The 21,518-nt window shown below is 59.1% G+C and overlaps 1 protein-coding gene across 1 annotated transcript; it reads right to left on the bottom strand.

Moving 5' to 3' along the window:
- Positions 1-1,827: 1,827 nt before the first annotated feature.
- On the bottom strand, positions 1,828-16,159 carry RTN4RL2 (reticulon 4 receptor like 2). Its single transcript, XM_032359481.1, has 3 exons — positions 15,752-16,159; positions 9,694-10,175; positions 1,828-3,162 (listed from the first exon to the last, which is right to left on the bottom strand). The coding sequence occupies exons 1-3, from the start codon at positions 15,780-15,782 to the stop codon at positions 2,413-2,415; spliced, it is 1,263 nt and encodes a 420-aa protein (XP_032215372.1). The 5' UTR covers positions 15,783-16,159; the 3' UTR covers positions 1,828-2,412.
- Between the last annotated feature and the right edge of the window lie 5,359 nt (positions 16,160-21,518).

Below are 21,518 nucleotides of genomic sequence, written 5' to 3'. Positions count from 1 at the left end.
ATCCACTCCCCTCTCTGGGCCTCAGTTTCCCCATCAGAATACTGGTGATTGCGCAGGATGGCCTTGAAAGCCCCTCCTGTGTCAGGGTGTGCAGCTCAGGGCTGTAAACCTGAGTTGTCCCCAAGACGCTGGGGGATGTGTGTGCTCGAGATATCTGGAGGTGGTCTCTGGGCAGGGTCCTGCTTCGGGGGTTGTGTGGCTATGCGTGCGTGCATTTGGGGGTACATCTGCCTGTTTGTGGGACCCGTGGGTGTCAGCTGGCCTGCACGTGCTCCATAGCTCTGCACTATGCAAGTGTGTGTGAGAGCGCGTGTGAGCGTGGGTGTGCACGTGATGGGCGTCCGTGGGTCTGTCTGGGCTGGTGGTGGTGGAAGTGGGGGTGGTGGAAAGAGGCACTGCTGTAGGCTTCTTCCTGAGGCTCACACACTCCTCTTGCTTTCACTGTTCTGAAATAGCATCTGGACCAAAGGCCCATGAATATTTCACAACGATAATTCTGTGACCTGGACAGCCTGCTTCTGATTTCCCAGCATCCTCCCTCCCCCTGCCCAGTCCCCAGCAGCTCCTCCTCCAGCAGAGCTCTTGCCCCCCTAAGGCGCTGGCTAGCTTCCTCAAAGCCAGCCTGACACGGGCTCCTGTGAGGCCCCAGCTCCCCCCGTTCCTGGTTAGCTAGCTGTTTTCATTGTTCTGCCACTCACCCCTTAGTCTTGTGCAAGGTCCCCCTGCCTCAGGCCTTCCTGTTTCTGCCTCCTCTCCTTGCCATCCTTCTGACTTGCCTGGCCAGAGTCACAGGATCTCAGCATTCCTGCTCTCTGAGCCCTGGCATCCCGGCTCCCTCTCTTTCCATCTCCCCCTCCCCCCCCCCCCAGTCTTAATCCTAAATGTAAACCATCAAACTTCTCCCCAGTTGCTCTGATGAGGCTCACCCCTAACCTCTCTCTCAAGTTCTACTTTAGTCCGGCTCTTTCCTTCCCCAGGCCTCCCTAGCCCGACCTCTATCCCTCCCTTTCACATACTGGAAAGATGAAGCTTCAGATCCTACTTCAAGCCAGCAGGGTACCCCAACTTGGGATTCTTGTCCCTCTGGTCACCTGAGGACCTTGGTCTCTCCTCTAACCTGCTTGCAGAGCTGCTTCTCTAACCTGGTCCATTCCACCTCACAGGAGCCAAGGGAAAGAGATCACTATCTATAGGGTTGTTGTGTACTGTGTTGTGTACTGTGCAGCTTGTACACTGCATAAAGGCACACAGCCAAGAGGGCAAGTGTTTGTTGTGGTGTGGGGCTGGGTTGCCCTGAGGATGAGGTGCCTTTTTCAGATTTGTCCAAAGCCATGTTTGGGTTGGCTGTGCCCCTGGATGTCGGTTATTTCTCCTTGAAGGTTAAGATGGAAAATGCTCTTCCTTCCGGAAGGAACAGGGCCTGGGAGGGAGCCATTAACCAGGCTGGAGGCCTTCCCCAGCCTCAGCTCCTCAGGTGCCAGGAAACTCAGGGTGGTCTGTAGCTGCTTCTCCCGGACCAATGGGAAGCGAGGTGGTATCAGCACCCACTCTTGGCTGTCAGAATTCACCTGGCCTACTTGGGACTCCAGGGTCACTCCTCTTCCTCAGTCTTCAGCTTCTCATCATGGGGAAGCAGCACTCCAGGCAACAAGAAGCACTTTGGTTGCCTGGGAGGTATCCTCTTTCTCTAACCCTCTTGGCCCTGAGCCTGCTAGTTCTCATGGCTCTGATGGTTCTAAGCCCTCCTCCCACCTTTGGGGTCCTGAGCCAACAAATCTTACAGAAGAAGATAAAATAATAGAATTTTTTAATAAATTTTTTTTTTCCCAAACAACTTCTGTTGATCTTCACCACACAGGGGCCACCGTGGAGAGGAAAGTTCCCTCCAGGCACCCTAAAAAGTGTCCCGGGTAGACTTAGGAGAAAAGTATTCCTCCAGTGTCGGGAGGTTGAGGGAGGCTAGGAGAAGCGGGGGCCTAGGGTAAGCCTGGCCCCAACTGAGGCATCCCTCCAAAGGGCTCCTAGGCGGGGCTCCCTTCCCGGGAGCTTCCAAAGGCTCTGCTGGTGGGCGATGCTCTGCAGACAAAGCCCCTCGGTGGGCGCTGGGAGAAGGGGTCGGCGGCTGCCTGGGGTGCCCCACCCCAGCCTTGGGGTGGGAAAGAGTTAATGGCCGGAGTTGGGGAGAACAGGGCTGAACCACCGGGCGCAACCCAGTCCTGAGCCTGCAGCCCCGGAGGCAGGGAGAAGCGGCCGGTCCGTCCCTCGGGAGGGGAGAGGAAGGCTGCAGAGGCCCGGGGTGGGTGGGTGGGTGGGGGGTTGGAGAGCGGGGGCGGGCCGGGGGCGGGCCGAGCCGCCGCTGGGGGTGGGTGGGGGGAGGGGGACACACAGGCCTCTTCAGTCTCAGCACCGCAGTCAGAGGTGGTGGGGCGCCAGGAGCAGGAGGCAAAGCAGAGGGGTGGGCAGCCCGGCCGAGAGCGCGGGGCCGCGGGAGTCCGGGGGCGCCTGGCAGGCCGCGCCCGGGCACGTCTGCTCCCCCCGCTGGTCCTCGCCTCCGTAGCCCCCCCAGTAGTCGTCCTCCGTGGGCGCGTCCCCGCCCTGGCGCCCCCGCGGGTCTTCGGCGGGCAGGTCTCGGTAGAGGGTGGAGGGGTCGGCGGGCGGCGCCCCTGCCTCGGCCACGCCGTACAGGTGGTTGGACGAGCTGTTGCCGCGCGCGCGGCTGCCGGGCCGCGTGGGCGCCGCGGGCGGGCACGCCTGGAAGTCGGCTTCGCGGAGGGTGCGCAGGTCGCGGCCCTGGCGCTCCGGGGGGGTGGCGCAGGTCACGTCGGAGCTGGACACGCGCGCGCGCTGGAACCAGGCCCAGAGCGGCCGCGCGCGGCAGTCGCACGCCCAGGGGTTGGCGTTGAGCCGCAGGAACTCGAGCGACGGCAGGTCGGCCAGCGCCTCGCCGGGCAGCGAAGCCAGGCTGTTGTTGAACAGGTAGAGGATGGTGAGGCGGCTGAGGCCGCGGAAGGCCGCGCGGTGCACGCCCTGCAGCCGGTTCCCGTGCAGCAGCAGCCGGTCCAGGCTGCCCAGGCCGCGGAACACGTGCTCCGTGAGCAGCCGCAGGCGGTTCCCGTGGAGGAAGAGATGGCTCAGGTTGGCCAGGTCCGCGAACAGGTCATCCTGGGGTGGGGGTTGGGGAGAGAAGAAGAGAGTGGTCCTTAGAGGCACGTGGGGAGGAAGGGAAAGAGGGAGAGCATCGTGGTGGAACGCAAAGGGTTTGACTTTTTGATTCGGACGGTTCTGGGTTCGAATCCTGCCTCCCCTAACCTGTTGAGAAGTTAATGTGGGGGAAACAATGTAGTTGAGGCCAGTAGTTCTTAAACGTTAGTGCTTTGAATGCCCTGCAGAGCCCGGCGTGCTGTGCACAGCCCCTCAACTCCGAGTTTCTGATCGAGCAGGTCTGCGGTGTAGCCACACGATCTGTTCCCAGGCGGTGCTGATGCTGTTCCTTAGGGCGCCACACCTGGAGAATGAGAACCCCCGGCTTGCTTATGCCCAGACTTCCTGACTTCGAATCCTGGATCTCTCCGTCCAGACTGTGCCACTCTGGGCAAGTCTCCGTATCTCTGACTCAGTCTCTTCACCTGTAAGGTGGGCAGATTAAATGAAGCAACATGTATTAGGTGACTGAGAACAAGATTTCCATGAGATAGACATTAGTGGGTTGGCGGCTGTTGTTAACTTGGCCAAGCCAGTAATCTCTCTAAGCCGGTTTCCTCATCTATAAAATGGGAATGAGTGTACGTCCTCCTGCGTTGGTGCTCAGGATTAAGGGAGACAATCCACACAAAAAGCAGATGGGTGAGGCGCTGGGCACAGTGCCTGGCACATTGGGATTCGGTCCAGTGAAGCCCACAGGCTCAGTAGTGAGAGCCCGGGGCTTCCGATCCAGCGTGCCCTCCTCCTGGCTGCAGAGGGCTGAGGGAGGAGGGATCCGTGGATCATGCTGGAAGGATACGGCCTGGGTGGGCACGGAGACCACCATCAATAAAAAGCGGATATGGTGACGGTAGGGTCTTGGTTACAGTTAGGTCCAATCCTGTTCTTCTAACAGAGGAGTTTCCTGGGGCTCAAAAGTTCTGTTCTACTTCCACAGGCTATTAAAGGGACCAGGTGTCAGCGACACCCACCAGAGGGAGAGTGGAGGGGAAAGAAGCCTGCTGTTTGATGCCCTCCATCACTGGCCCCCTTCAGGGGCTGTCCCACCTGCCTGCCTGGGGTTGGGGCGTCCCAGAATCAGGCCTTGTTAGTGCTGGACGGATCCTGGACGGTGATCCAGAATGAATGGGGGTGCGGGAACAGGTGTAGGTATGCTTCCTGGGGGCAGGGAGCTGGATTCTGTCCCTTAACCAGCTCACCAGCTTGGTGGTGGTCAGCCTGACTCGAATAGTGCTTCCGGGTCCACTGGTCCAGCCGCTTTTTATAGAGGAGAGCACTGAGACCCAGAGAGAACAAGGGCTTGCCAGAAAGGGGCCCAGAGCCCCAGTACCGAGGTCCTTCCCTCTGTGGAGGATATCCCTGTGGTGAGCAGGCCCAGAAGGCCTGGTTCTTAGGGATGAGAGCATCGCGGCACTGAAGGCTGCACACCCCTGGGTGCTGTTTCCCACCCTTTCCTGGCTGGGGGATGATCCCGCCCTTCCCACCTAGGAGCCGGAGGCAGGCTCGCAGGTGGGGGGAGGGCGTTGACTCCCAGCCCACACCCACAGCCTCCACCTTCCTGTGCTCCTGCTTGTCTCGCCCCCTCCCATCTGCCTTCCGCCCTCTCCGCCGCAGGAACTGAGCCTGCCAAGAACCCTCCTCTTGGCCACATTGAGATCCGTCCCCTCAACCTTCTCGGCTGTCTCTGACACCAGCGTTCTCTGCCCCCTGCTGCCCCCACCCTGGTCCGGCGCAGTGGTTCTCTCCACGCCTGTGGCCTCAGCCTGTCCCAGCTTGGCCAGGCACCCGTGTCCTTCTCTTCCTGGCCCCCAGGGAGTACGCTCTGAAACCCTTCCACTCAGACACCTTGTTAGGGTTTTCCTTTTTTATGGAGTGTCAGCCAAGGTAGGACACCCAGAGATACCCGGTCAGGATCAACAAGGGGTGGTGGTGGGGGGGTAGAAGCAGAGGTCACCAGCACTCTTGGGACTTCCTGAGGTCAGGAAGGGAAGACCGAAGACCAGACACCCCAGAAATTCAGACGCCTTTGATCCACAGCCCCAATTTGATGGCCACAGAATCCCTTGATCTCAACTCTTCTACTTCCCCCTCTTCCCTCTTGCGAATGTCGTGGCCCTCCCCCTCTCTGAGCCTCCATCGGGGTCCATACCCCTCCCTTCATCCCAGCTGTTGCCAGATGCCGGGTCACTTCCTGGGCGGCAGCTCTCAAATGCGGGCCTTCCTCTCTCCCCATTAAAACATTCTCTGTGCATTAATAAGCTCTTGACTTTCACAGCCCTCCCCTCCCCACCCTGTGCCGCCGCCCCCCCCCCCCGCCCCCGCCCTGGGCTGAGAGCGGCTGCTAAAGTCATCCACTTCCATTTCGAAAACCACATTTCCCTCACCTCCCTGCAGGTCGGTTCACAGCTCTCTGCATCCATTTGGAATCTCAGCGCCGCATCCCTGCCCTCCCCGACGCCCCCCTCCAGGCCCCAGAGCATCCAGCATCCTGCTCTTCACCTTGCCTCCTTCCACCCGCCCGGCTCCAGTCTCTGGCACCAGCTGCTGGGCTGTGTGACCTTGGGCAGCTCCACAACCTCTCTGAGCCTCAGGTTTCTTCATCTATGAAGCAAGGGACTTGAGAGAGTTGATCATTAAGATCTAGCCTCATCTGATATTTATGAGTAAGTGAGTCCTGGAGTGTATCTCATTCATTCAGCAAAGCTGTACTGAGTGTCTGCTCCGTGCCAGGCACCCCCACTCACAGGGCTCACCAATCTCTGCCAGGTGTCACCGTCATCGTCGGCGTCAGAGCCGGCGCTGGGTGCCAAGCTCTGTGCTGCCCAGACCCCACATAGTAATTGAATCATCCCAGCCCCACGAGGCTGATAATATTATTGCGTCCCTTCCGGAGAATAGGAGAGGAAGGCCCCCAGAAGGCAAATGACTTGCCCAGGGTCCAACAGCTCCATGTGCTGGAATGCGGGCGTGAACTCTGGAGTCAGCCAGACCCAGGCCGGTTCTAGGCTGCGCTCCTAAATGTCCGGGTGACCTCACACCGGTTGCCTGGACCTCACGGAGGCTCAGTGTCCTCGGCGGTGGAGGAAATGATGCTTGCTCTGAACCACACACATCGCTGAGCCCTTTCCAGGCAGCATCGACTTTAACCCTCACAACGCGCCTCTGAAGTGCAGGTCGTTTTCTCCGCTTTATGGATGGGTCCGTGGAGGCTCAGAGAGGCGAAGGAATGCCCGGAGCCACAGGGCAAGCCAGAGGTGGGCCTGGGATTCACACCCAGCTCTGCCTGCCTGCGAAGACTGCCCTTATGCACCATGCGGGCTGTCATGAGTGAAGGAGAGAACCGTGTCTCTGTCACCTGGTTCTAGTCATAGGAAATAAACTCTAGGAGGCCAGAGACGCTGCTCCTGCTCACTCTTGAAGCCCTGGCACCCAGAACACCACCTGGCATGGAGACTGCGCTCTGGCGCTCCATACGCTGATGAAGGAACGCCCCCTGGTACGGTGCCTGGTCTACAACAGACAGTTCATGAGAAACTCCGCCCTACCCCACCTCCACCTTCCTGTTTCTGAAAAGCTGTGGCGCCTCGCCCCCTCCAAAGCTCCCCTCTCTGGGCTCCCCTCACCTGCCAGTACCATCTCCCGGGCTGGTTCTTTCCCTAGGCAGTGTCCTGGCAGAGGCAGCTCTTTCTCCTCCCTGCAGGGGCTGGTGCAGAGATGCTCCCTTCCCCTGAGGCCCTGAGGGCCCCTCCCACCCCCACCCACCATTCACACCACGGGGTGCAAGACAGCACTTCCGTTTTCAGAAGGACCCCGCCCTCCCGCGCCCACCCAAGGTCTCCTTGGCCCAGACCCGGCTTGAGCCCAGGCCTGAGAGACGGAAGGTCCGGTCGTCCTGACCGATTTATTCTGCACTGACCTACGTGCTTTATAGACACAAACTCATTGGCTTTTCGTAGCCATTCTTTGTGGAAGATCTTGTTTTTATCTTTCCCATTTTAAAGATAAGGAAACTGGGGTTCAGAATGGGGAGGCAACTTGCCTCAAGTTAAGTAAGTCGAAAAACAGCGGAGCAGGGATTCAAACTCAGGCGCTCTGGCCCCAGATCCATCCTCCTGAACAACTAATGTGTGTTGGTAAAGAGGTCAGGGTGTCAGTAGGAGTTACTGTCCAGCTACGAGCAGGAATAGGACAATGATAGCACCCGTGTGCAGGGGTCTCTGGGCTAAATTTTCAGCCTCACAGAGCGTCTTAGGTAAATGTCAGGTACTACCTTGGTCACCATTTTACAGACGAGGACATGAAGATGGAGAGGTCGAGTGATTTGTCTGAACACATACAGCAGCCAGGGTTTGAACCTCGGTTGGGCAGGCTCCAAAGTGTGTCCTTTCAAAGCCCAGCCCACACCGCTGTCCTTCCTGCCCTGCTGGACGGAGCCTGGGGGAGGGGTCTGAGGGACGGACATTCCTAAAATGTCACCAGACGCCAGAGGCTGCAGCACCGTGGGCACTAATGGGTTGTGTGGCCCCAGGAACTTCCTTCCATTCTGTGTCCCTACTGCCCCTAACGGTCCCCTACAACCAGGCTGTTGGGACGATGAGACGCGAAACCCCCAGTCACACGGACAGTGGTTTAAGAGAACTGATGCGTCGAGGCCTGCTGTCTACAAAATCTTTGGGGCCCCGGGCCGCCGCATCGTTGCTTCCTCGTCTGTAAGGAGACAGCCTCCAACAGGGAGGAAGACGTGAGATGAGGGGGCTGAATATACTTTGTAAACGCTGAGGTACGAGGCAAATTTAGGAAGCAAAGGAAAGGGAGGGAGTATTCTGGGGCCCGCTCGTGGCCTCAGTATCCTCCATGAAGATGACCCAAATCTCCAGGATCGGGTCCAAGACGGGCTGTTTCACCAAGGCCAATGTTAAATGAGGCTTGTTTCTCTTTTTAAAATAGTATTTTAACAAGCATTTACATAGTGCTTACCGCATGCCAAGCACTATTCTAAGTGCTTTACAAATTATTCATGCACTGAATGCTTATAAAACCCCTAGGAGATGGGGGGCTGTCGCTGCCCCTGTTTTACAGATGGGAAGACTGTGGCTCAGGAAGGTTGAAATTTGCCACGTGCTTGTAAATGATACCAGAGTCGATGCCTGTATAGTCCTTAGCACAGGGCCAGACACACAGTGTGCCTCCTAAGTAGTAGTGGTTGCTACGATAACCATTGTTTAGGCAGTAATCGTGGCCACGGCAGACTCCTCCAGCGGGGTCTGCATTTTTCTTCTTGTCTTTCTCCCCGCCTAGAATGTTATCTCAGAAGGCAGGGAGCTTTGTCTGTTTAGCTCCCTGCTGTCTCCCTAGTGCCTCGCGCGTAGTGGGTACTTCAAACACTGGTCAGGCTACTACTGCCCGCGTCATCGGCACTGACCTGATGTGCACATCAGCATATTGGTGAAACCAGGCAGGCTCCAGACCCAGGGTGGGGAGGAGCAAGGGCCTTCCAGGCTTATGGGGCAGGGGGACGGGAAGAATTTAGAGGTCCTTGCCCCCTTCCAGCCAGAGGCTGGGTAGCCCAGGGAGGAATTTCTTCCAGAGTGGTTTGGAGGGTGTGTGATTGCTTCCTGGGGAAATAGAATGGGAGGATCTGGCTGTCAAACAGTCAGCATAACAACAACAATAAACAATATTTAGATCAATGACAATAACAATAAATAGCAATTACTGTTATTCCTTCCGTTTCCAGAGCATCCATTTTCCAGCTACTTAACCGCTCTTTACCCTTTTCTTTTCCTTCTTCCCTTGCGCGGGGACGCCAGGTTTGGGGGAATCTGGAAGATTAGGACTCCCCCTTGTCCCAATACCCAGTGAGCTGGAGAGAGGTGGAACCTTCCATGGGGCATAATTACAAGGGCTCTGCCCTCTTGCTCCTCCTCCCCGTGACGTGATGTGGGAGGGCGTAGGGGTGGGTGAGAAAGGCAGCCTCCAAGGCCTCCAGGCTGGGTGCCTGGGGAAAGGCAGAGTCCCCCGAAGGCAAACAAGGGGGAAAGGAGGGATCACAGAAAGAGACACGTACATACACCCAGACAGACATGGGGGAGTGTGCAGAGTGGGCGTGTGAAGGGAGACAGACAGAAGAGGCAGAAGACAGATGGGGGAGGCAAGTTAGTGAGAGAGGCAGAGAGGGACAGAAAGGGATAGACAGACAGACGGACGGGCAGAGGGAGACAGATGGGGGGTTGGAGAGTTAGGGAGAGAGGCAGCGAGGGACCCAAACAGGCATAGACTGGAAGATATAAGGAGATAAGATATAAGATATAAGATATAAGGAGAGAAAATAAAAGCCCCTAGTGAGAGTGAGAGGAACAGAAACTCAGGAAAGGGGCGGGGAACTGGAGAAGCTTTGGCAGAAAGGGGGTCCCCCTGCGCCCTGGGGCAGAGGAGCCCAGGGTCCGGGGGAGGGCAGGGCAGCCCCAGCAGACGTGCCCGGAGCCGGCTCACCTGGAGGTGGAGCAGGCTGTTCTCCTGGAGGTAGAGGTACTGCAGGCTGACCAGGCCGCGGAAGATGTTGCCGGGCAGGCTGCTGAGCTGGCAGCGGTACAGGTGCAGGGACTGCAGCCGCTCCAGGCCCTGGAAGGTGTCGGGCTCCAGAGAGCGCAGGTGCCGGTTGTCGCCGAGGTCCAGCTCCTCCAGGGCCTGCAGGTGGCGGAAGGTGCCCGGGTAGATGGTGGAGAGGTTGTTGGAGAAGAGCCACAGGGTGAGCAGGTTGGGCCCGAAGGTGCCGGGCCGCAGCGTACGGATGAGGTTGTTCTGCAGGAAGAGTCGCTGCGTGCTCGGCGGCAGGGACAGCGGCACAGAGGAGAAGTTGTTGGCCTGGCAGCTCACGGTGGGCGGGGACGAGTAGCAGGTGCAGAGCATGGGGCAGCTGGGGGCCGCTGGGGGCAGGGCCAGGAGCATCAGCAGGAGGCAGGCCGAGGCGGGACCTGTGGGAGAGGGAGGCCGGGTGGTTCTGGGCAACCCCTCCCTCAACGCCCCCCCCAGGCCCCCGCGGCCAGGCCTGCCAGCCAGGGGCCTGCCCACACACCCCTAAGGGCAGCAGCGCTCCTGGGGGAGAGGGGTTCTGGGTGCAACCCTCAGGGACGCAAGAGGCCCTGACCCGTGGCTGAGTTTTGAGGCTCCTGGTCTATTAAAAAATAAAGAAATGCCAAGAGGACACTGTGGAAAGCAAGGTTTGCCCATGTAACTGCCAGGGCTCTCCAGCTCCGGACGGTTGGCCCCTGATGGTTCTTGCTTATACCGGGCAGCCCTGTAAGATGTCTTATTTAGGATGCTTAGCAGCATCCCGATCCTCTGCCCACTAGGTGCGAGCAACACCTGCCCCCAGGTTATGATAACCTAAATGTCTCCAGACATTGCCAGATGTCCCCTGGGGGGCGAATCGCCCCCATTTGAGAACGGCTGGAACTAAATTGAGAATCTTCGTGAATCTAAGGCTTGTGAAAAATGGCCCTCAGGTTGCCCCGGTGTCCGGCCTTGCCGAAACCCCCCATGCCTGCAGCCCCCCCCACCATCTTCCAGCAGCTTTCATCTTGGAAGAACCAAGGCCTGTCCAGGCTGGAAGGGCCCTGGGGGACCAGGGGTCAGTTCTAACTGGGCCAGCAGACACCTGCAACAGAATCAGGCAGGTGGTCCTGGAAAGCAGGCAGAATCAGAATTTCTGGGGTGACAGCCTGGGAATCTGCATTTCACACCACCGGCTCTCCTCATTCAAAGTCATCAAAGTCACTTAAAAATAATATGTTTTTCAAAGTAACTTTTGGATAATGGAAATAGTTCAGCATCCTTATGATACAGATGGAGAAGCAGGCCCAGGGAGCCCCAAGAGCCTGGGGCTAAAGGGTTGTGGCTAGGCCCCTGTATCCCTGCGCTATGGTACGGGTGCAGGACCCCCCAACCATCCCTGTCCCCGGCCTTCTGCAGCTGATGAGCTTCCGAGCTGGATCTAGCTTGCCCTCTGCCCTTTATCATGATTTCCAGATGAGTCCTGGGATTTTCTCCTGGCAAATTTGCCTGGGGAAAGGGAAGCCGACACCCCATAAACCGGGCAGTGATTCCCTGGGCACACACTGATGAGAACCTTCTGCTTCAAGGAATGTGTTAGCCCCATGAGGGCAGGGGGAGGGGCGGGAGACAGGTCCTTGGACCCCGGACCCGAGATCCTGGGGCTCTGTGGGTTTCAGAGACTCCAGAGGAAGGACGGAGGGTCTGTGGCTCTGAGTGGTCCTTGCACTCCAGAGGTGGCTGTGTGTGAATGTGTGTGTGTGCTTATACACGAATGTATGATTGTAGGGACGGGTGTGAGTGCTGCTGAGCTGCTGTGTGCTCATGGCACCGCCGGTCTGAGTGTGGCATGGACAGCACAGATACCCTGCTGTGCCTTCTCCCTGGGTTGTTGGGGGGGACACCCCTTGCCTGGTGTGTGTGGTGTTCCCACTCCTTGCTCTGGGCGCCGCCCCAGCTCTGACCGGGCCCCTCCTCGTGCCCTGCGGCGCGAGCGTGTGCCGGCTGTCCTCCGCGTGTGTGTGAGTGCGGCCCCGTGCGTGTGTAGGCTGGGTGTGATGTAATAACTCAGTGACACAGCGGCTGCTGTTCCTTCACACCACCTCCGCGTTTCTCGGCCCTTCTCACCCCTCCCCCGTGCGGCGTTTCACGATTACTTTCTCCTCCCGAGTTTTTCTCAGAGCCACGTGGGGTGGAGGGGCACGTCTCTCACCCCTTCCTCTGAACCAGGCAGAGGTGGGGAGCGGGAGTGCAGCAGGGAACCCTGGGTGGGTTTCGTGAGGCCTGAGGTTTGGGCCTTAGAACGGGAAATTTCAGAGCTGGAAAGGTCCTCCATGTGTTTCCAGTTCTTGTTCTATGCAAGGGACATGGGGCTCAGAGAGGGCAAGGAGCTTGCCCAAGGTCACACAGCAAAGTGACTGATTGATTGGGCAAGGACCAGAAAGGATTCTCCTGATGCCTGGCCAGGACACTTCTCTGTAGCAGTCACCCTCTGAGCTTGCTTCCCTGAGGACTTGATACCAGAGGAAGTCAAATCCTTTTCTGATCCTTAATCCCACCCCTGATCCACAAAGCTCACCAGAGTGTGAGCTCTGAAGGCCAGCAGCCCTCCAGAGGATTACGGAGCTCTTTGCCCCAGCCTCTAGGGCTGACTGGTACCCCAGAAGGGACAGCGGGAAGGATGTGTGGTTCCGGAGCTCTCCAGATTCCGGGGCCACTCCCTGGCCCCCGGGTCCCTTCCAGCCTGGGGACCAAGCCTACAGGGGTTGACTTGCAACTCTTTGGCTCTCTGCTTGCCCACAGCAGGGGGCTCCTCTCCTCTTTCCCCACGCCCCCTCTGGCTGGTCCCCACATCTACGCCCACCGGGGCCCACTGCCCCACGTCCGAGATGGTGTTCCCTACAGGCTCTTTGAGGAGGGGCCCTGAGCAGGGGGCCCCTCCGTGACAGCTGCTGCGTAACAGTGACTCTGTTGCCATTTCTGGCCCTCTCCGCCGTGCAAAGCAGCTGTAACCCAAGGAGCCTCATCCATAATTCAGGCTGCGGCTCTCACTGGAGGCGAGGAGGAGGGGAAGATGGGGGGCTCTGGGTTTCTCTGCCCCCAGGCCTGGCTGGAGCGCTGCTGGGCAGAGGCAGTGGGGGCTGGTGAGCCAGGCCACTCTCTCCCTCCTCCGCCCTTAGTCCCTGCCCGGCGTGTGCCCTTTTCCTTCTCCACCCCCTGCTTCCCACGGCTCCTCACCATCACTCCTTCCCTCCAGGCCTTGTCTTTTCTGTCTCCCTGAGGACCACATGTCCACTCCCAGCCCCCATCTTGTGACTCCCTGGCAAAGACCAGGGCAAGATGCAAAGTGTTGGAGCCGGAAGGGGGGGGTACATCCATGGCCTTCAAGGGCAAACCCCCGTCTTATTTCACAGGCAGAACCGCTAAGGGCTGGAGAGGGGAAGGGTCAGTTTCAGAAGCAGCTCAGGCCTCCTGATCCGGATCTCTGACAGTCTGCCTTCAGTATCTTTCTCGAAGCCTTCATTTTGCTGCTTCCTCCTTCTACAGGCTGAGGAGAGCCCCTGTGACAGCCTCCCCTCACCCCTTGGCTCACCCCATCCTCTCTCTTTCCTCCTCTTCCTTTTTTCTAAAGTCAGCAGGTGATGGCTAGAGCCGCAGGGGGGCGCAGAGCAAGCATGGGCCGAAGCCATCTGTCGTGAAGCACCTACTGTGTGCCAGACTTTGTCTTACTCCACGGCCTTCCGCAGAGAGTATAACAGAGTGTAAGCCCATGGAGTAATATTATTGCCTCCAATCTGCAGCCCAGGTGAGGGACGCTCAAGCACAGAGTTGCCTCAGGTCGTGCAGCTAGTATCCGGTGGAACCAGACCAGTCCATGTCAGAAGAGACTCTCTGACCTTTCTCTGGGAGACCTCACATCATCCACAGCAACCACACTGAGTGTGACAATCACTGCCCTTGAGGTAAAGGGAGACAGAAAGTGCACCCGGGTGCACGGGGCTGGGCCATCCATGAGGCTGTTGTGGGGATGGAGGAGCAAAGAAGGGAACCAGACTTTGGGCAACTTTTTTCTTCTGGGCTTCAGCTTGTGGCTGCTCTAAGGGACAGCCCGTTTGGGAGTCAAAAAGGAATGACCAGTGTCCAGGAGATGTGGCTAGGACTGACCTACGGACGGAGTGGAGAGAGGCCAGAATAAGGTATCGATCCCGGAAGGCTGAGGTGCCCAGAGCCAAAAAGTATCCATTCACCGAGGGACCATTGTCAAGGACTCTGGACAATCAGCCTGCAGTCCCAAGGCTCAGAAGCAAGGTTCTCACTCCAGTAGCCACCTTTTAGTCCACAGGCTCTGGTGAAAGAAGGAGCTTGGGGAGGAGGCAGGTGGACTCCGGGCGGAGGGCAGGTGCCAGGGTGCTGATCTGCTGGGCGGAGGGGCCCCCGGGAAAGGTGCTCCCTGGAAGGGGAGTCAAGGGCCCTGGCTCTGAAGGAAGGACACGGGGTCCCAGATGAGCAGCAACAGCTCCACACCCAAAAGGCTGGGGAAGGGCTAGGGCCTGGCAGGCAGCTGCTGAGGGGGCAGGGGCTGAGGAGGTGGGAGCCTGGAGCAGAATGGAGGTGGTGGCGACACTGGTGACGCAGGGGCCTGGGGAAGCACTGGTGCGGTGACGGAGGTTTAGAGCTGCTGCAAACAGCTTCTCACTCTGCCAGAATGTAACACCCCAAAATAAGCAGCCACCGTGGTAGCGGTGGCAAGATCCGACGACGGGGCCCAGAGATATAAATGGCAGCATGCAGCCAGCCGGGGTGCCCAGCCTTGGAGGCCGCCAGCCCACTCGAATGTCCTCACCCTCCCCCCCCCCCCACAGCCGCCCCCAAGGCCCAGAGCTCAGAGCCCCCCAGGCTGGCCCAGCGACCGCTCCCTGAGAGAAGGGAGGTGACAGGCAGGCGCTTCGGGAATGGAGGGCTTCCCACGTGGAAGTGGCTACCAGAAGCCTCTTTGTCTCATCCCCGGGCAGCACCCCCCCTGGTGCCTCTCTCTCTCCCATCTTGTCCTCGTCCTCCTCCTCTTCCTTCCTTCCCAGCTCCCATCCTCATCAGCCCCCAGCCTGTCTCCCCTCTGTGGTTCCCTGTCGCCAACCCTAGCGCTCATCCTGGACCCCCTTCCTGGCTCCTGACACCCCAGTCCTCTCCGCCGGCCGCGTCCCTCTCTGGTTTTTCGGCGGCGTTCTTCGCACTCGCCTTTCCTCCCCAGCCCGCCGAGCCCCAGCCCTCCTCTATCCCCTTACCCACCCTGCCCTCCGGATTCTGGGCTCCTCTCCCTCACCTCTCCACCCCTCTGGGCATCTGGTCTGTCCTCACGGGGGGCCCGTTTCCCTCCATGCTTTTCCCGTCTAGCCGCTACTTTCCTCCTCCTTCCTCTAGCCACTTTCTCCATCATCCACTGCTTCTCGCTCCCCACCCCTCTCTATGACCCCTTCCTCACCGCACCCCCAGTCTCGGGTCCACACCCTAGTCTGTCACTCAGTCCATGGAACTATCCCCCTTTCGAGCGCCCTCCATCTGTCTTACTAGGCAGGGCCGTTTGGATTTCCCTCCGAGCCTCCTACCCTCCCAGCCAGCCCCCTACCAACACCCTCTGCTTTCCCAGGTGACTGGAAAGTGCTGAGGCACGGGGCACGAGGAGTTGCTGAGTCGGCGCTTCCCCAGCCGGCCAGAGTCCTCAGCGTCCCCCGGAGCAGGTGGAGCCCGGGCCGGGTCCGCCTGCTCCAGCGTCCCCCCCTCGGTCACGAGCTACCCGCACCTCCCAGCAGGCTCCGAGCCGGGTGCGCTCCTCCAGCCCGCATCCCTGGGCGCGGGGGCGGGGCCCCAGGCTAACCCTCTCCCCCCTCCCCAGGCAACCCCCCCACCCCCACAGCGGCCCCACCCTCGCGCCCTGGGGGAGGGGGCACCCGGCTCCCCTCCCCTGGTTGCCCTCCGCCCACCAGCGGGCTGGGGTCCCTACCTTGCAGCAGGCGCCCGAGCCCGGGCAGCATCTTGTCTCGACGCTCGGGGGAGGGGGCGGCGGGGGGAGGGCGCTCCCACTCGCTCCCTGAGCCCGCCGGACAGACGGCGGGGACTCCGCGGGTCTCCGGGAGGGCCCGGGAGTCCCCAGGCTGTGTGGCCCGGCCGCGGCGCTCTATCCTGCGCCCCCCGGGCTGCGGGCCTCGGGAGGAGCCATCGGCCCCGACGGGACGGGGCGGGGCGCGACGGGGCTGGGAGGGCTGGAGCTAGCCGTCGACGCCCGGTGCCGGCGCCCCCCAGCAGTGCAGGCAGCGCGCGAGTCCGTCAGTCCGTCGGTCCGTGCGCCCCGGCTGCTCGCCGAGGGAGAGTGGGGACAGCGAGGATGCTCTTCCCAACCACCCCCACTCCTTCCCGCACTCGCTGGCTCCTCCCTCGCTTCCTAGCTAGCCGGCTTAACCCTCTCCTGGCCACTAGGAGGCGGGAGAGGCTCTCTAGCCCCCTCCATCCCGGCCCCCTCCCCTCCTTGGGGAACCCGGAGGACGTTGTTCGATCGCCTTCGCGGAGCCACGCTTCGAGAGAAATCCTCTCCTGGGGGCGGTGGGGGAGGCGGTGCAGTAGTGTGAGGGAGCTCCGCGGACTTGGCCAGTTCCCCCTCCCAACTTTCCTGGAGGAGATGGGCTCCCGGGTCACCTCCCCCTCCTGCCGCGTCCCCGGCGCCAATGTCCGGGCCTCCACCGTTTCTCTCCCCTAGATTCCACCTTTCCTTCCGTTCCCAGACCCCAAGCCCAGAGTGTGCGCGACTCTAAGAATAGAAGATGCAAGAGTTTGCGTGTGCAAGGCTGAGTGCCTATGAGCGTGCACGCGCGCACAAGGACTCTTGTGCAGGTGTGACTCTAGAGTGCTTGCGCGCGACCTTTTAAACGGGCCCGCGGAAGGGGGGAGGGCACGCGAGTGTGGGAATGGGTAAGCCGCTGAGTGCCCACCAGCGTGCGCGTCTGCACGGGTGGGAACCGTGAGGTGTTCGAGAGTTTGGCGCGAGTGAGCTTGGGATGGTGGCACGGGGATATGTGCCCGGGTGTGTGCGTGTGCCCCTTAACGCCCAGGTGAGCGGGTGCAAGTTTGGGTGTGAGCGCGAGTGTGTGCATTTTTATCTGTATGTGTGATGTGTCCTAAAGGGACTATCTCATCTCCCGCGTGGGGAGGAGACCGTTGATTTCACTCGAGCTTCTTCTTCCTCCAAAAGAGGGGTGCATTCTGATCTCGTCGGGGTCCCTCCTGCCTCTCGCGGCCGCGTTCGAGGCGATACCAAACGATTCGTGACCTAAGCGTCTCCTTACAAAGGCGGCGGTGACGGTGACCCCGGCCGAGACCCAGCCCGGGGCGCCCGGCATCCGGCCCTCAGAGCCGCCGCGGCTCCGGACAGGCGCAGAGCCCTGGGGGAGGGCGCTTCGGGGACGGCGGCCTTGCGGCACCCGCGGGGCTGGAGCTGCGGGAGCGGCGCGTGCAGCCCAGGCCGGGGCCATCTGCGCGCGGCCTCACCCGAGGAAGCGCGAGAGCCCCGGGCGGCCGCTCCCGGGAGCACTGAAAAGCAAACCTTAGCCCCGTTGCCTCGCTCTCTGGTTCCTCCTGCCCTGTCGGTGCCTGAGTCCAGCACGGCACCGCGCAGACAGTCGGCGCTGTATAAATGCCGGTTCCTGTTTCCCATTCATTCTCTGCTGCACTCGTGGTCGCTCATGCTTCTCTGGCTCTCGTTCGATTTCTCTCACTTTCTTCCCCCACCCTTATTCATATTTGTAGTCTCCGTCTATCCGTTCCACCTCCCGCCCCGTTCTCCCCCCCACCTTCCCCTCGCCTCTCCCTGTCATTTCCTATCTTGATGCACCTGTCTCTCTCTCTCACTGTCCCTCCGTGTCCCTGTCGCCTCCGTTCCGTCCTGTGGCTCTCTGCCTCTCGGACTCTACATCTCTGCGTCTCTTGTCTCTTTCCCGGTGTGTGTCTCCCTCCCCGCCTCACCCCCCACCCCACCCCACCCCATTTCTCCCGCAGGCTCCCGGCCTTCTTGCCCCTGGACGCTCAGGCGCCCCCTGCTGGTGCATCGTCTGCCCTTCCAGGGCTCCGTCCGCCCCTAATGTCCTCTCCCGCGCCTCTCCTGCTCGGAAGAGGTCGGAGCGGAGAGCCGCGTCCCTGGGGCTCCGGTCCCCCTCCCACCCCTCGAAGGCAGGAACGGGCCCCAGCGTTTACTGGGACCCCACCCTGCCGAGGCCCCGCGCCTGGGAGGAGGGCCTGGAGGGGGCGGCGGGGAGGGAGTGTTGGGGGTAGCAGGGTGGGATTTGGCGTCCTTCCCCGGAATGAGCCGCGGCACAATCTGTCGCTGGGTTTGTTTGCCGAGCTGCCTCCGGAGCGCAGTGGGGCTGGCTCCCGGGGAGCGAAATATCACAAGATGCGGAGACAGACGCTGAGGGGCGGGTGGGCGGCGGGCTGACTCAGGTGTGCTGTCATCGGTTCCCTGGGCCCGCGATCTTCTGAGAGGGGTGGGGGGGGGACCCCGGGCCCCGGACACAGGCCAGCTCCCAAAGCTGAGACGGGATCCCCCATCCGGGGGTGAGATGCAGAGAAGGGATGCCCCTGCCAATAATCCGAGGCCTTGGGAGCCCCAGGGGACAGCTCCAAATTGAGTGTACCCCAGAGGGTCACAGACCCCTCTGCTACTATCCCATTGTACAGGCTTGCACGGGGTTTCCTATAATTATCTGCTGACTCACCACTTTCCCCTACTAGACTGCCAGCTTTTTGAGGGCAGGAAACTCCTCTCATCCATCTTTGTGTCCCCAGCAATTGCTCAATGAACCCTTTTGGGTGGATGGATGCATGGATGGATGGGGGGTGGGGGGTGGGTGGGTGGGTGGATGCTTTACGGGAAATACCACAATGCCTTGGTCTTCCCTGTAGAGCATTCTGACCCCTTGTTCCTCTCCCTATCCATACCTGTATCAACCCCTGCCCCCATCCCGCAGGGGTAGCAGGGAATTGGAAGCAGCTCTCCCCCGGGTCTGAAGACTAGCGTTCTCCAGGTGACCCTAAGTAAATCATTCCCTGTTCCGTCTGTTGCTTCAGTCTTTTCATCTGTACAGTGGGGACATATTCCTCAGGCTTCAGTAACTCTCCAGTCACTCCAGATTTGAGAAAATGCTTAGGGAAATGAAGTTCTGACCCCTCTCTGTGGTGGTTAACTATTGTTCTTACTGTCCTTAGGGAGGTTCTTTAAGATCTTTGCCCCAGGAGAATCAGACATCACGTGTGAACATGAGTTTTTCTTCCGCAGTTAGATGTTTTGACATCTCAGCGAGTAAGCTGATGGCAAGATGTAATGGATGGCTGTGTCATAGGGCATCTGGGTCCATCCCTGCCAGGCTGGACACTTGGCCAGTCTTTGGGGCTGCTGGGTCCTCAAGAGTACTGGCCACAGAGCTGTCCTGCCCTCTGGTGGCGATAGGCGGATCGGCAGCCCCAAGGGAAGCCAGGGCTCTTTGGAACTGGGCTGGTGGGCTGGATGGATTTTCCCTGAGAAGGGAAGGATCCGTTGTGTGGAAAACAGTGGGCTTTGGAAAGGAGGTCATGGAGAAGAGACAGGATATTGGCACAGATTAGTCAAGGCGTGGCTTCCTCTCTGATTTCCTGCTTATTAACATCACTCTTACTCTCACTGTGGCGCCAGGGCTCCTCTTTCCTCTGGGAGACCCCACCCAGGGAGTCCGTGGAATTTCCCTGACCCTTTTTGACATCTACTTGGCAAAGTCATCGTGTAGGACACTTGGCAGCAGGTGAGGTGGGGGTGGCTCAGTGGTCAAGAGTGCGGGTGTCGGCAGGTTCCTGCCCTGGCTCTGCAGCTCCCTCGGCTGGCTAGCTCGATGACCTTGGGAGAGGTGTTCAGCTGTTCTAAGCCCCGGGTTTCTCATCCAGAAGATGGGAGGAGAGCAATACTGGTTCCCAACTCACGGGGGGATCTGAGGATTCAATGAGATAAAAGGAGAAAGAACCTAACAGAGTACTGACCCTGTGCTCAACAAACCCTAATAATATTACTATTGATTTTCTCTTTCAGCCTCACAGCGGCCTGCAGAAACAGATGTCGCATCTAGCGGAGACAGCAAAGTGGGGACCCGAGGGTGCATGCGTACTGAGAAGCAAAGCTGGGTCTGGGAGTCGATTTTTAGTTGTAACCTCCTGTAATCCCATGTGTGTGTCTCCGACCACATCTCTGCCTTCCCCTGGCACAGACCAGGGCTGCCCTGTGTGGTCAGTGCTGTCTGGGCCTGAACTAGAAGTCCAGTTCTCCCCTGAGCCTGCCTCCACACGGCCACTGTGTAACCTGGGACAGACCTGTCTCCTCCCTGGGCGCCAGGACCCCCATCACGGAAAGGAGCAGCTGGGACTCCGTCCTCTTTCTTGAAGGTCCCGCAGAGCCATGTTTTTGTGCCATCCTTGTTTCTCCGTGGTGACTCTAGAATCAGAGGCTACTGAAATGCAGCCCTCAACCAGATTCCTTTCCATGCTGCTCGCCCCCATTCGCAGCTCTGGGGGCGTGATGAGAGGCCCCAGGGGCCAGTCAGAACTTCTAGGGACTTCCAGAGCCCCCTGAGCCTTTCAGGGCCTGCTGGCAGTGGTGGGGGAGGGGTGGCAGAGAAGGAGAGGCTGCACTTTTCACCCAGAACCCTCCCACACTGAAGTCCAAGTCCAACTCTACCCCCCTAATGGGGACAGGGGACAGGGCTGCTTTCCAAAAGGGAAGAAGACAGAAACCAAAGTAGTTTAAAGGGCAGGGGTGTCAGAACTTGTTTTCTCCTTCTGTGCTTGGTTTCTAGGGTCTCTGTCCATTTATATTATTTATAATGGTTACTGGCATTTGTGAACTATTTCATGTCATGAACTTATGGGTATTGGCTCATTTAACATTCCGAGCAGCTTTATGGGGGAGGGCCTATTAATATCCCCTTTTTACAGATGGAGATTACTCAGAGAGGTAATATTACTCTTATATCCTTCTTGCCCTGGGTCCCCTGCATTAGAGGATTCTGGAAGAAAAAAAATAGAGTGTTTTTTGTTAGCAACCTCCTCCAACCAGCATCCCTCCTTGGGGCATGAAGTTCCTGCAACCAAGGGGTTATGCCCTCGGGGAGCCTGCATTCCCCTCCTAGACCATACTGTGGATATCCAGAGTTCTGGACTCCTTTCTCAAATGGCCCTAGTCCACTGCCAGGGCCTCTGGGGGCATCTTCTCCCATCTACCTTTTTGCCAGTGTGGGCACCCCTAACCAAGGGATGGCTGAAGGGCAGCTGTTTGTGAGGGGGGGTCGGAGCTTGGACATGTGGGTGGGATAGTGCCACGTAGGATATACATGAGGCCCCATGTTTGGGATGGAGCTATGTTTGGGACGACAAGAGAACGTGGCTGTGTTTCTGTATAGAACTCCGTGGAGTTAGATCATTCTAAATTTGAACCTAGTTTTTCCAATGTCAGTTTCCTTTGAAGGTTGCAAAGGAACAATGCTGGTGTGGAAAGACAGGAGTTGCCTGGCATGGACGGGTGGGGTGAGGAGAAGCCTCCCAGCTTATAGGGCCTGTGCTTCCATCTAACATTGCAAATGTCAGATTCAGGGGCAGCCATGGTGAGACGTCATGTGACTTCATCTTAGCCAACATGACTAGGAAGTTGTGGAACCAAGCTCTGTATCCAAGTCTGTGTGACTCTTTCCTTGTTTCACAAAGCT

The sequence above is a fragment of the Mustela erminea genome, chromosome 9 (assembly GCF_009829155.1).
Source record: "Mustela erminea isolate mMusErm1 chromosome 9, mMusErm1.Pri, whole genome shotgun sequence".
Classification (NCBI taxonomy): Eukaryota; Metazoa; Chordata; class Mammalia; order Carnivora; family Mustelidae; genus Mustela; species Mustela erminea.
The sequence above is the reverse complement of the archived record's forward strand: the minus strand, read 5'-3'. Positions and strand labels throughout refer to the sequence as shown.